The sequence below is a fragment of the Salmo trutta genome, chromosome 21 (assembly GCF_901001165.1).
Source record: "Salmo trutta chromosome 21, fSalTru1.1, whole genome shotgun sequence".
Lineage (NCBI taxonomy): Eukaryota > Metazoa > Chordata > Actinopteri > Salmoniformes > Salmonidae > Salmo > Salmo trutta.
In genome coordinates, this window is record NC_042977.1 from 27,213,139 (window position 1) to 27,228,022 (window position 14,884).

Below are 14,884 nucleotides of genomic sequence, written 5' to 3' on the forward strand. Positions count from 1 at the left end.
TGGGAGCCAAACTTTCTCTGTGAGAAGATTCCCACATCTCCCTTCCGACCATGTTGATCATGGTGAAGCGGTGCCTTGCTTTGCAGACTGCCATCAGGACTATTGAGGAAAAGGCCTTGTAGTTGTAGTACTCGCTGCCCGAGCTCGTTGGAGCTCGCATCCGAATATGTTTTCCGTCGACAGCTCCTGCACAAAACGGATAACTCCAACGATCCCCAAACTCTCTGACGATTTCTGCCCATTTTGCCACGGAAGGATAAGCAACAAAATCCTCCTTCAGGACATGCCAGATAGCCTGGCACACTTCCGTGACGATGGTACAACCTGTAAAGATTTCTAGCTTATAACTTGCAGCAAGACACAGACAGCCATCCTGCAGCTCTTACGGGCAAGCTGTAAATTTCTCTTGTGTGAGATAAAGGGCACGCCGCTGAAGCAAATTGTCAAATCTGGCAACCGACATTCGAAAGTATTAAAAAGGTCTTGTTTCACACACACAAAAACGTCAATGTTTCACATAGGTTGGACAAGAGACATGCATTCTCCATCGTCCTCTCTTAGTAAGAGCACTTCAACTCGCTGTTCAGGCTCTAGCAATTGCAATTCTTAGAGAGACATGTTTGCATCTGCTTCTGTGGCTAATAAGTAGTGTTGTAAAGCATAGAACACCAACACTAGTCAGACATGTAGCTAGCTAAATAGTATTCGTCAACAAAAAGGCATATAACACCGGATCCGGAAGTTTAAATTTTGTTGCTAGCTACAGTTAGAGTGCCTCGGACCCTCTTGCTTGGTAAGCTACTCTGGCTCCCCCTAGTGGATATACACTACACAAGGACCCTCTTGCTTTGTAAGCTACTCTGGCTCCCCCTAGTGGACATCCACTATACAAGGACCCTCGTGCTTGGTAAACTACTCTGGCTCCCCCTAGTGGATATACACTACACAAGGACCCTCTTGCTTGGTAAACTACTCTGGCTCCCCCTAGTGGATATACACTACACAAGGATCCTCTTGCTTGGTAAACTACTCTGGCTCCCCCTAGTGAATATACACTACACAAGGACCCTCTTGCTTCGTAAGCTACTCTGGCTCCCCCTAGTGGACATCCACTATACAAGGACCCTCGTGCTTGGTAAGCTACTCTGGCTCCCCAAAGTGGATATACACTACACAAGGACCCTCTTGCTTCGTAAGCTACTCTGGCTCCCCCTAGTGGATATACACTACACAAGGACCCTCTTGCTTGGTAAACTACTCTGGCTCCCCATAGTGGATATACACTACACAAGGACCCTCGTGCTTGGTAAACTACTCTGGCTCCCCCTAGTGGATAGACACTACACAAGGACCCTCTTGCTTGGTAAACTACTCTGGCTCCCCCTAGTGGATATACACTACACAAGGACCCTCGTGCTTTGTAAGCTACTCTGGCTCCCCCTAGTGGATATACACTACACAAGGACCCTCTTGCTTGGTAAACTACTCTGGCTCCCCATAGTGGATATACACTACACAAGGACCCTCTTGCTTGGTAAGCTACTCTGGCTCCCCCTAGTGGATATACACTACACAAGGACCCTCTTGCTTGGTAAGCTACTCTGGCTCCCCCTAGTGGATATACACTACACAAGGACCCTCTTGCTTGGTAAACTACTCTGGCTCCCCCTAGTGGATATACACTACACAAGGACCCTCTTGCTTGGTAAACTACTCTGGCTCCCCAAGCCCCCTAGTAGATATGTACTACACAAGACAGACTTCCTCTCTGGGTGGAACGCAACGACGATGTGGACAAAAGTGAGCGCTGCCCCCAAAAACCTGGCTCCGCCCTTGCACGTCTATCGCCAGAGTGGAGCTTGTAGCCAGCCACCTTTAAGGAGCTTCAGGATGACTGTGTGTTGGCCCGCAGTGTCCTGTGAACAGGATTTCAACAGCCTTAGTCATCAATTTATGTCTCTATGTACGTAGGATAAGAACCTACAGTAAGTCAGTGCAGAGACAACATTTCTCACAGAAATTGATTGGAAGATCACATTGTAAACAGTGTGGTTAGCCTGACTGTAACCACAGAGCCCCTCTGTCTTCTCTCTCTCTCTCTAGGAACACAGACACAGAAAAACAGATATGCCCAACAGATGGTAATTTCATCCTCATCCCAAGTCTGAAATTGTCTTAAGTTTAATTGGCATGTCAATGGAGGTAGTTTTCAGAACAGGAAGCAAAGTTAAGTAAAAATAATTAGCATGTAGCCTACCATGGTTCTGTAGCTCAATTGTCATCCTACATTTCCAAAAAGGAAGTAGGCCCAACTCTTCCTCATTGATAAACACAATTATGAATGACAGGGATAACTGTCCTGTCTTGTCCAGACAAGCCACTCACACTGCCTCAGACTCAGGCTCACTGAATGAAATCAACAGAGAATCAAATATGTTTGGCAATCCACATACTGGATTAGAAAGACAGGCTCGATTGCAACCAACAGGCAGAATTTAACACGCTCCTGCAAGGTTACCGCTGGATTTCTTAAAACGAAAGATTACATGCACCCGCAGGGTAAACTAAGCATGACTGCAACTAAAAACACACAAGGACAAACCAGCAGATCAGTTGATCTCTCGTTGTTACCGTGTCAAGTGATTATGATACCAGACAGCTGGTCAAGATTCTCTACTCCCGCTCCCATTGAAATATCAACCCATTAGGAGCATCGGAAACCGTAAGGCTGATGAATGTAAAAATACTTATTTAAGTATAAAAATATAGAAGCAGTAGGTCTATAATTCTTAAAAAGTTTCACTTTAAATGACAAAATAATATAATGTATGCCATTCAAAATAACTTTATAGACCACATTTTAATTTGATAAAAAATATTGATTACATAACTCAATCATGATTTAGTTGAGTTAGTTACACATTTCAAGTATGGACTGACCCCCGATCTTGATAAGAAATTACCATATCAGAGAATTTTATTTTAAAGACAGTTATATTTAATGGATGACATAACTTGGAAACAAATAAAATAGAGCAGAACATTAGTTTTCCATTTATACAATGTGTTTGGTAAATTGCTTCAGTTGATTTGCTGTGGTACATGAGGAAATACTTAATTTCAGTTGAATGGGATGATTGTCAAATAGATAAATCGCCCTTAGAATGCTCATAAAGTAGGACTAAATTGTTCTGATGATAATACCAACCAGAGGGCGAAATAGTCGTACATTTTTTTGGGCTGCAATCAAGACTAAAAGACATCCTTGACATCCGCGTTAGGAATGGTAAATTCCTGGCTAATGTTGGTTGAAATTTAGATCAGCTTTGCGGGTGATTTTAGAGTGTATTGATGGTTTAATTAGAGATCAGCTGGCGATAATCTGGTGGCTTTCAATGGTTACAATTGGCCCACAGGTCTTCTGACTTTGATGAAGTAAAGTTGTATGACAAAACAAAAAAGCATTTATGGACAGTATACAGTATTTAGTGCATTTCAGGGAGAGACCCATAATGTCAGTTAAAGAAAAACAATTCTGTGAAGCCTTACCCTGAGGCAGCCCATTTGGAAAAAAGTTGTTTATACTGGATGTATTTTGTGGAGACAGCACTGTGTACAGGTACTGTTGGCGTGAGAACATAGAGGAGAGCACATGATTTAACACAGATAGAGCTGGTTATCTGGGACTGAGTGGAACATTCCTACTGCTGACTACAGCCCAAAAGTGACCACAGCCCATAGCCTTCCCTTACATGTATCCTGTGTGACTCATACTGTACTGCCTTTACAAACAGCAGCCAGAAAGGTAAAGAGCTCCACTCTCAGTGACACTGGGAATGTTAATCTGCAGCTAGATTTAAATGAAGGCACCAGTTCTTAGTATTAAAGAAAGGTTTGTGTTTGACTTTACTCAATTGGGCACTACAATTGCCAAAAACCAAGTACTGTAAATCCCATAGAATTTTACTCAAAAAATTATCATACACAAGCGCTAGTTCTACCTTCCTCAATGACCTTTTGTACTGCTCCTGACCTCTCTGACCCCTCCTTACCCCTTTGTGAGGCCAATATTGTATTCTAATATCTCATATCCCCACTCAGGCAGCAATGGTGGCACCTGGAAGCTAAACTCACTTAACTGAACTGGCCAGAGGGAAAGTAACAAATCACTGCTTGCTCAATCATAAAGTGGGATGGCCCTCTTCGACGTTGCGTAAAACGAAACACTGCCTTTAATTCATTTATAAAGCCCATAGAAGTACGAGTTACCATACCCGATCACAGGGATGGCTAACTCTGGAAATTCCATCTGTTGCTACAGCCTTTTAGTTTCTTCCCACCCAATGTACGGAACAATCTTCAGAGTTCCCTACAACTGGATGTTCTGGTGCCTTTCGGGCAGTTCAGTGTTGATTGAGGACCTCTTTGTTGATGAATGTGATTGTTTTTCTTGAGTGTGTTTTGTATTTTTGCATTATATAATTTATATAATTATAGAATTTTATAACGTACTGTAAAATACTATATTAAATACTACAACGTTATCCACAAAAGAAACACTAAAGTTTCCACAAAAACACTACAGCTTTTTACTATAGTAATACCACAGTATTTACTTTGAATATACCCCACCCATTCCCATCCCCCATATCCTAATTTGTGCCAACCATGAGTGGGAAAACTACATGCCAAGTATAGACCATATATCGTGTTCCTTAAAGGTTTTAAATTATTTTTTTTACCTTTAATTAACTAGGCAAGTCAGTTAAGAACAAATTCTTATTTTCAATGACGGCCTACCCCGGCCAAACCCAGACGACGCTGGGCCAATTGTGCGCCGCCCTATGGGATTCCCAATCACGGACGGATGTGATACAGCCTGGATTTGAACCAGGGACTGTAGTGATGTCTCTTGCACTGAGATGCAGTGCCTTAGACCTCTGCGCCACTCGGGAGAAGAGCAGAAGCTCTGAACTATCCGTTCAGACTCCAGTCTTATCTTCCTATAGGTTATGGAAATGTGCTCTTTTACTATTGTCCAGTACGTTTCCTCAAGGAGAAAGCCCCCACTTCTATGTCAAAGATTATAAAATAAAACACTATAGTAAATACTACAGTTACGTCCACAAAAACATAAAAAACTATAGTATATACTATAGTAATTATCTATAGTAATACTAGAGTATTTATACTATAGTACAGTCATGTACGCAAAACACTACAGTAAATAATACAATATACTACAGACATGTACGCAAAACACTACAGTAAATACTACAGTCATGTCCCAAACATGACAGTAAGTACTAAACACTACAGTAAATACTACAGTCATGTCCCAAACATGACAGTAAGTACTAAACACTACAGTAAATACTACAGTCATGTCCCAAACATGACAGTAAGTACTAAACACTACAGTAAATACTACAGTCATGTCCCAAACATGACAGTAAGTACTAAACACTACAGTAAATACTACAGTTTTTTTAATGTGGGAAGAGTTTGTTCGGAAAAACACAGGCAGACACCCACGCAAGCACAAACACATCCACACACTCCAACAAACAAACAAACATCTGGGGTATATAATCCCCCCGTGAATAGATATCCCTTCCATACAAAGTCAGTGAGGGCTGACAGCAGACAATCAAAAAGGCCTCTTTCCTCAATAAATATATATTTTAAAGCTACACAAGTGAAAAAACACCTCAGAATCTGAGATTACTACAAGAGTGCCATGTGCAAATACTAAAATAGTATAGTTACAGTAGTAAAGAGCAGACAGTCAGCCTGTGACATTTCAAAAAACTAATCCTAACCCACTCTCCCTTCCAACAGGAAGAGAACAGTGGAGCTCTACTGGTTTACAGCAAGTTAATACTTGACAGACGAGTGGCATTTTGGCAGTGACTTCCACTGTGGAATGTAAGGCTGAGAAACCTTGGAAGATAACAGACTACTATCCATATTGATTTCACATTAAGAGGAAGAAAGATATGTGTCAATGAATTGACTGAGTGAAAGAGTGAGAGGTGGAAAGAGAAAGAGAGAGAGCAAAAGGCAAGGAAGATCTCAGAAAGCCCTCACTTGTTTTTGTTACATCTCAGGAGTTGATTTCTTGTGAAAATGACAAAAAGTTCACTCTTGTCATAAAAAGTATGTTCGTCTCCTTAGGCCAGAGAAAAATAAACAAACAAACAAAGCCATATATCATATCAGAATTCTGTAAGTCAAGGGCCAGTTAGCTTTGGGACACAAAATTGGGAGTCTGTGTATTGGTTGGACTCCCTGAGGAATGTTGTGTCCCAAAGCTAAGTTAAAGTGAACATGTTCAGCTGTTCTACAGATTCTACTCTGCTTGTCTGAGCCTGTCCTGAAAACGTCAACATAGTGTGTCCTCACCTGAGTAGGGTCGTCGTGGAGAAATGTCTTCTTCATCTTCCTCACTAAACACACCTTCCAGAGTTGACTTCCCGGCCCCGCCATCCTCAACAGGAACCACAGTGAAGTTGGTGGGCATTTTATCCCCTCACCGCATTGGCTCTATTCTGAGAAAGTAAACTACTCTAGTCCCTCTCACCTTTTCAAGACACAGTTCGAAGTGCTCACTACTTCTGTCTCTCTCACCTTTATTGCTTAGATTCTGTCCCCATGTGACCAGGCTCTCTCCAAATAAGGATTGTTCTACAGCTCCTCCCCCAGAGAAAGTCCTCCTTCCTTACTACACTCAACCTCATCCCTATCTAGGCTATAGCACCTACAATAGACAAGACTCCTAATGTCACTGGGGGCACCTCTTCCTGAACAACTCTCCCTTTACTGAAAAGAGCCCTTTATTTGTAACTTACATTGTAGAACTATGGTACATTGACACAGGATTTTGTCTTCCTTCCTATATTTTTCGCCCCTTTGTAGGCCAGTAGACTACTACATATTAGCACTGGTAAACAAAGTGGTGTTTCCTTTCCCACAGAGCAAAGCCTGCTGGGTAATTCAGAGATGTTGAATGCTAAACTGACCCTACCAGTCGAGAGAGAGGGAGAGTGGCCCCCTGGGGTAAACGGCAATCAACACAAAAAGCCCTAAAGGTAACGCATGGGAATAAACATCAGCCTGAGTGTGCCCCAGAGAAAACATATGGAACAATTGGAAAAGATAAGGATTTAAAAGACCAAAGGCTATTAATGACAATGAAGATTCTGGAAAAACCATACGAATAACGTTAAACACAACAAAATAGTAATAATCTCAAATCTACTACTGGGCGATTTAACTGAAATTTTTAAATACATCTTCCAGTAATCATTGCTGAGCCATTTTTTTGTTGAGACAATTTTTACATTCAGCATTACTCCATCAAGGGAAATTTAGTATTCTTTCTAAGAAAGATATGTACATAAATTTCAGGGTGTTGTGCTTCCCTGGAAATAATCAGAATTCATTTCAACATTACAGTTTTGAAAACGAAGCTTGTCCCAAAAAAGTGTCCTCTTGACACAAATTACCCCAGGGCTAAGTTGAGCCACAGGACTGGGTAACTTAAGCACCTACAAATTCATGTACTGAATTTTTATTTTTTCCAGGTAAGTTGACTGCAAACACATTCTCATTTACAGCAACAACCTGGGGAATGAGCCAAATGTAAGCTGGGGATGATCAGGTGATCATGATAGCTTGGGAATTTAGCCAGGACACCAGGGTTAACACCCCTACTCTTACAATAAGTGGATCTTTAGTGACCACGGAGAGTCAGGACACCCATTTAACATCCCATCCAAAAGACGGAACTCTACACAGGGTAGTGTCACTGCCCTGGGGTATTGAGATACTTTTATTATTGTGATACTTTTATTTTAAAAAATAATAGTAATTTGACCTGCCTACTGGCCTTCCAAGACCATTTCCAGCAGCATCTGGTCTCCCATCTAGGGACCAACCCTGCTTAGCTTCAGAAGCAGCCACTAGTGAGATGCAGGGTGGTATGCTGCTGAATGAAATGGTACCACTATTTTTTTTAAACCATGTCTATCTTTATTTCCCAAATACAATCACAATCACTTTTTGTTGTTTAATCATTTTAAGCATCTTTTAACTCAGTCTTAACACCTTATTAACACTTTGTACTTTTTTAACATGGGCCAGGCCCTGTTGTTTCCTCATACCTCAGCGACAATGCCTTGCATTATGCCTGTTAAGAAAACACTTCAATAGCGGTGTCACGTCCTGACCAGTATAAGGGGTTATTTGTTATTGTAGTTTGGTAAGGATGTGGCAGGGGTGTGTTTGTTTTGTGTTGTCGAGGTTTTTGGGTTGTGTTCTATGTTTTGTATTTCTATGTTCTATTTTTTCCTATTTCTATGTCTAGTTTATTGTTTTGACCTTCAATTGGAGGCAGCTGTTCCTCGTTGCCTCTAATTGATGGTCCTATTTAGTAGGGGTGTTTTTCTATGGGTTTTGTGGTTAGTTGTTCTTTGTGTAGCCTAGTAGCCTTTACAGGACTGTTTCGTTGGTTTTGTATACGTTTTCCTCCTTCAATAAAAAAAGAAGATGAGTATACACGTTCCCGCTGCGTTTTGGTCCAATCCATACGACACCCGTGACAAGTGGAGGTGCATAAAGATGGTGTCCCCCATGCACTTAGCACAAATTCCTCGTTTTTCTAAGTTCGCTGTATTGTACATTGCTCTCCGTTACTTTTTTTTTGGTATGGTCATTAGCAAAGTATACATTATCCCAATTTTTAGCTTCAAGACTGAACAAAAAGTACATTGTGCTGATTTATTGGCACATTAAACCATATTGCGTGATGTAGTTTAGAACTCAGTGGATAGTGCTAATGACGTCAGATAGTATGAATTCTGCCAACTTTATGCACATTCACCATTTGCTCAACTTGCCATTGGCTCAACTTACCCGAAGTCTGTAAATCCCACTGTGTTCTGGGTATGTGCTAGAAGTATGGCCATAAACTTTGTCATGGGAAGATAAGAGGCTAAATGCCTTGTAAGACTGTGAGGGTCATTAAGTGCTCCTTTGGCAGTCCATATAGGCAGTTGATTGTCAAAGCTCATACAGTATTGACAAAAACAACTGTACTTCAATTGAAAAGCAAATGTCTACAGGACAGAAACTATTTGGAAAATGCTGTAGTATAGTCCAATTTGTCATGTTGTCAATCATCTGTAGTCTTACCAGTTGGATCATTTTATAGTTTGGATAGAAAAAAGTAGCATTGGAATACAAAAAAAACCTTAGGTTAAATTTGGCTGGCTTGTCAATGGGCAATGTTTTGACATAGAAACATATCCTTCACAATTTAGTTAGGGACTAGGCCTACAGTCAGAAAGGAACAGGCAAAGCATACGGAATTCTTTGCTAAGAGCACATTATACCAAATGTTCCAAGATGGCGGAAAACCCATCCTTGCGGACATAACCAAAAAAAAAAAGCCGAATCTTGACCCAGAAATTATAAAAAACTATCGGCCTATATCGAATCTTCCATTCCTCTCAAAATTTTTAGAAAAAGCTGTTGCACAGCAACTCACTGCCTTCCTGAAGACAAACAATGTATACGAAACGCTTCAGTCTGGTTTTAGACCCCATCATAGCACTGAGACTGCACTTGTGAAGGTGGTAAATGACCTTTTAATGACGTCAGACCGAGGCTCTGCATCTGTTCTCGTGCTCCTAGATCTTAGTGCCGCTTTTGATACCATCGATCACCACATTCTTTTGGAGAGATTGGAAACCCAAATTGGTCTACATGGACAAGTTCTGGCCTGGTTTAGATCTTATCTGTCGGAAAGATATCAGTTTGTCTCTGTGAATGGTTTGTCCTCTGACAAATCAATTGTAAATTTCGGTGTTCCTCAAGGTTCCGTTTTAGGACCACTATTGTTTTCACTATATATTTTACCTCTTGGGGATGTCATTCGAAAACATAATGTTAAATTTCACTGCTATGCGGACGACACACAGCTGTACATTTCAATGAAACATGGTGAAGCTCCAAAATTGCCCTCGCTAGAAGCCTGTGTTTCAGACATAAGGAAGTGGATGGCTGCAAACTTTCTACTTTTAAACTCGGACAAAACAGAGATGCTTGTTCTAGGTCCCAAGAAACAAAGAGATCTTCTGTTCAATCTGACAATTAATCTGGATGGTTGTACAGTCGTCTCAAATAAAACTGTGAAGGACCTCGGTGTTACTCTGGACCCTGATCTCTCTTTTGAAGAACATATCAAGACTGTTTCAAGGACAGCTTTTTTCCATCTACGTAACATTGCAAAAATCAGAAACTTTCTGTCCAAAAATGACGCAGAAAAATTAATCCATGCTTTTGTTACTTCTAGGCTGGACTACTACAATGCTCTACTTTCCGGCTACCCGGATAAAGCACTAAACAAACTTCAGTTAGTGCTACATACGGCTGCTAGAATCCTGACTAGAACCAAAAAATGTGATCATATTACTCCAGTGCTAGCCTCCCTACACTGGCTTCCTGTTAAGGCAAGGGCTGATTTCAAGGTTTTACTGCTAACCTACAAAGCATTACATGGGCTTGCTCCTACCTATCTTTTTCCGATTTGGTCCTGCCGTACATACCTACACGTACGCTACGGTCACAAGACGCAGGCCTCCTAATTGTCCCTAGAATTTCTAAGCAAACGGCTGGAGGTAGGGCTTTCTCCTATAGAGCTCCATTTTTATGGAATGGTCTGCCTACCCATGTGAGAGACGCAGACTCAGTCTCAACCTTTAAGTCTTTACTGAAGACTTATCTCTTCAGTAGGTCCTATGATTAAGTGTAGTCTGGCCCAGGAGTGTGAAGGTGAACGGAAAGGCTGGAGCAACGAACCGCCCTTGCTGTCTCTGCCTTGCCGGTTCCCCTCTTTCCACTGGGATTCTCTGCCTCTAACCCTATTACAGGGGCTGAGTCACTGACTTACTGCTGTTCTTCCATGCCGTCCATGGGAGGGGTGCGTCACTTGAGTGGGTTGAGTCACTGACGTGGTCTTCCTGTCTGGGTTGGCGCCCCCCCTTGGGTTGTGCCATGGCGGAGATTTTGTGGGCTATACTCGGCCTTGTCTTCGGACGGTAAGTTGGTGGTTGTAGACATCCCTCTAGTGGTGTGGGGGCTGTGCTTTGGCAAAATGGGTGGGGTTATATCCTGCCTGTTTGGCCCTGTCCGGGGGTATCATCGGATGGGGCCACAGTGTCTTCTGATCCCTCCTGTCTCAGCCTCCAGTATTTATGCTGCAGTAGTTTATGTGCCGGGGGGCTAGGGTCAGTCTGTTACATCTGGAGTATTCTCGTCTTATCCGGTGTCCTGTGTGAATTTAAATATGCTCTCTCTAATTCTCTCTTTCTCTCTTTCTTTCTTTCTCTCGGAGGACCTGAGCCCTAGGACCATGCCTCGGGACTACCTGGCATGATGACTCCTTGCTGTCCCCAGTCCACCTGGCCATGCTGCTGCTCCAGTTTCAACTGTTCTGCCTGCGGCTACGGAACCCTGACCTGTTCACTGGACGTGCTTGTTGCACCCTCGACAACTACAATGATTATTATTATTTGACCATGCTGGTCATTTATGAACATTTTAACATCTTGACCATGTTCTGTTATAATATCCACCCGGCACAGCCAGAAGAGGACTGGCCACCCCTCATAGCCTGGTTCCTCTCTAGGTTTCTTCCTAGGTTTTTGGCCTTTCTAGGGAGTTTTTCCTAGGGAGTTTTTCCTAGCCACCGTGCTTCTTTCACATGCATTGCTTGCTGTTTGGGGTTTTAGGCTGGGTTTCTGTACAGCACTTTGAGATTTCAGCTGATATACGAAGGGCTATATAAATAAATTTGATTTGATTTTGATAACAAGGGCTATAAAGGAAATATGAACTTCAACCTGGGTGTAAGCTTGTCTCTCGGGCCCTGGTTTGAGAGACAAGCTTTCACACAGGTAGAGCTTCATATTTCCGTTATAGCCATTGTTAAGTGTAATGAACATAATGGCTGAATCAAATGCCAAAGCAGAACCTGTAGACAGTGGAGCATAAACAGACGAGGTCAATTGCATATGAGAGCAAAATCCTAAAATGTTTAGCATTCAAACCTGGCCATTTATAACCTGCTGTTGCCACCTGCTGGTCATAGGGTCATACTGTAACCTACCATAAACCCTCTAGTAATGTGCTTTCTGTGTCTCTAGATGGCAATCACACCCTTCATTATTCAGTCTGGAATGATGGCACATGGTCCAATGTGAATGAGCATAGTCCTGGTGGTGAGTAAATTATGCTATTTAATAGCATATATTTTAAATAATTAACAAAGCATGAATCTCTGATCGAGGCCTATATGTAGAAGTTTTACCCTTTGCAATATCACAATCCATTTTTAACACACAGAAAGGAAATCTCCTGTTCCATAAAGTAATTTCTGAAATTGTCAACCTGAGTTTGACTGTATAACAACAAGAAGACAAAAACACTCATTGGACAATGGACAGAGACAAAAATCCTATGGGGCACAAAGTACATTAAATTAGGGGGAGACCAATGTACATGACATAGGCCAGGGTGGAGGTCAGGAGGGGAGCGAGGTGAAAGTTGGAGAATTTTGCCTTTTCCAAACACCTGAAACAGCTGTTTCCTGCAACCTAGAGCCATAATCAGTGTGCTTAATTCTATGCAAAACATTTTTTTTTCTACATATCTAAGCATACCACTTGAGCTGTCTGTATCCTGACTTTTTTTTAAAGAAAATATGCTTCTCTGCATCTCTGCAAAAACAATTGTGTAAATGTTTGAAAAGAATTTGAGTATTATTCAGGACATTTAGTTATTGCTTTCTTTTCTAAAATCAACCAACCTTGCCAGCAGGCATGCTAGCTAAGATAATTAGACAAGCTAGCTGAAATAGCTTCTTGGCAGCTAGTTATGAGGTTGAGAGTTTGGGAACCTATCTGGGCTAGCTGAAGCCAACTTCATACAATTGCTAGGTGGCTAGTAGTATTGCAGAGAAATAACACAAAAAAATGGGCATGACGCATCTGCCAGAGATGCAGGGGGTACTTCTATTTGTCCTGTTACACTAACAGCAATTAGTTTCTTGCATATCCCAACTCCCCCTCCCCAAAATGATTATATACCTGAAAACTCGATCCATTATTTGATAGACCATCGTCATTTCAAAAGCAGAGGTTGCAGCCACGGTCTGACAGTGAAACAGGATAATAGAGCAGTAATGTCAAAGATGATCTACTAATGGGCAGCAACAGTCCTGTTGGCACCTGTGATTTGGAATTGCCGATTTCACTGAAGAGGCGGTGCTACTTCCAAGCAGGAAAGTAAAGGATGGATACATCATCCGTAAACATCAAAGCAGGTCGGTTGATACACGGCCAAATATACTATTTGTTTGGGTAATGTATAAATACAATCGTCGGAGTGTCTGCTTTAGAAAGTGATTAAAAAAGTAGTTGACACGTCACGTCGCAGGACTTGGTGGTGGCTGTGACATGTTTCCAGCTACTTTGGGATTTTTATAGGGGCTACAGTGGTGCAGAGTGCGAGATCTAGACAAGAGCCTGCGGTCCAACTTTCCAAACCGAGGGAAATACCGCCCAAAAGATGCCGGTTCGGCGGGGACACGTGGCTCCCCAGAACACTTTTCTGGATACAATCATCCGAAAATTCGAAGGACAGAGTAAGAACTTTTTTTCTTCAATATTGATTAATTTTGGGGAACCATGCTGTGGTTTGAAATGTAATGCAAACCGTGTCTTTCGATTTGCAAAATGCTTCTTAAATGCAATTTGTCCCGATTAAAATGAAAATACTAGGCTATTATTGTAGGTAGTCAGCCTGTGTTCAATAAAGTTAAAGGTTTCATGAGATGTGACCACTTTCTATTATATAGTGTTATGATTGTCCTGTAAAAAGGAGCGTATTGTCTCTGCAAAATTTAGCCTTGATATGACTTTGCAAATATTGAACCAAATAATATAGATGAAGATTAAAGATGTACAGTATGCCGCACATTTGATTGTGTAATCTCAGGGGTAATTCTATGTTTACCCTCTTGGTATTAGAATTTTACACACATAGTCTAATGATAAAGGCATGGCTACATTTCTACCTGACATTTACTGGGAGACCAATATTTCAAGTGGATATAAATAGGGCAGCAGTGTCTGTCAGAGCATAAATATGGCTTATATCACAGCAGGACCTGAAGAACCCGAGCTGCATTTCTAAGCAGGATGGGAGAGAGTAAAGCAGCTACATTTCAATAACTAAAATCCATCACTGAATGTTTCCTTCTGGGGACATATTTTGATACCAAAACGTCATCTACTTGTTTTTCTAAGGCTCTAAACAGTTTATAGTTTTGATATAAACAGCAAGTTTAGCAGTTGAATGTGAAAACAGATTTGCACCTTACAGATTCTCCCATCTTAGTTCTCATGCAGGGTTACATGCCTTGGTGTCACTGATATGGCATGTTTGGTCAAGTAGAATAACCAATTTAAATTGTATTTTAGTTTACGAAAGGTTCAATCAATAAGGCTGGAATGAATGATTGCTTTATATGTATCCAGTAAGCATAGGGTAATGTGGGGTAACTAGCCCCCCCTAAGAACAATGTCCAATTGCTGACACAAAAAAGCTAAGTTTGGTAAAAATGAGGTATGTGGATGATGGATGGTCATGCATAGGCAAGCAAACTATGAAGGGAAATACAGTGCATTCAGAAAGTATTCAGACCCCTTGACTTTTTCCACATTTTGTTACGTTACAGCCTTATTCTAAAATAGATGAAATAAAAAATTTTCCTCAACAATCTACACACAATACCCACAATGACAAAGCAAAAACATGT

At 41.4% G+C, this 14,884-nt stretch overlaps 1 protein-coding gene across 3 annotated transcripts in view; it reads right to left on the reverse strand.

Annotated features, from left to right (window-relative positions):
- The window catches only part of LOC115157088 (solute carrier family 12 member 7-like), a 39,815-nt gene extending 33,197 nt beyond the window's left edge, over positions 1–6,618 (reverse strand). For all 3 annotated transcript variants that reach the window (XM_029705004.1, XM_029705006.1, XM_029705003.1), the window contains exon 1: positions 6,406–6,618. In XM_029705004.1, the coding sequence (XP_029560864.1) occupies positions 6,406–6,523 (118 nt within the window). In that variant the 5' untranslated portion in view covers positions 6,524–6,618. The remainder of the gene's footprint in view (positions 1–6,405) is intronic.
- Between the last annotated feature and the right edge of the window lie 8,266 nt (positions 6,619–14,884).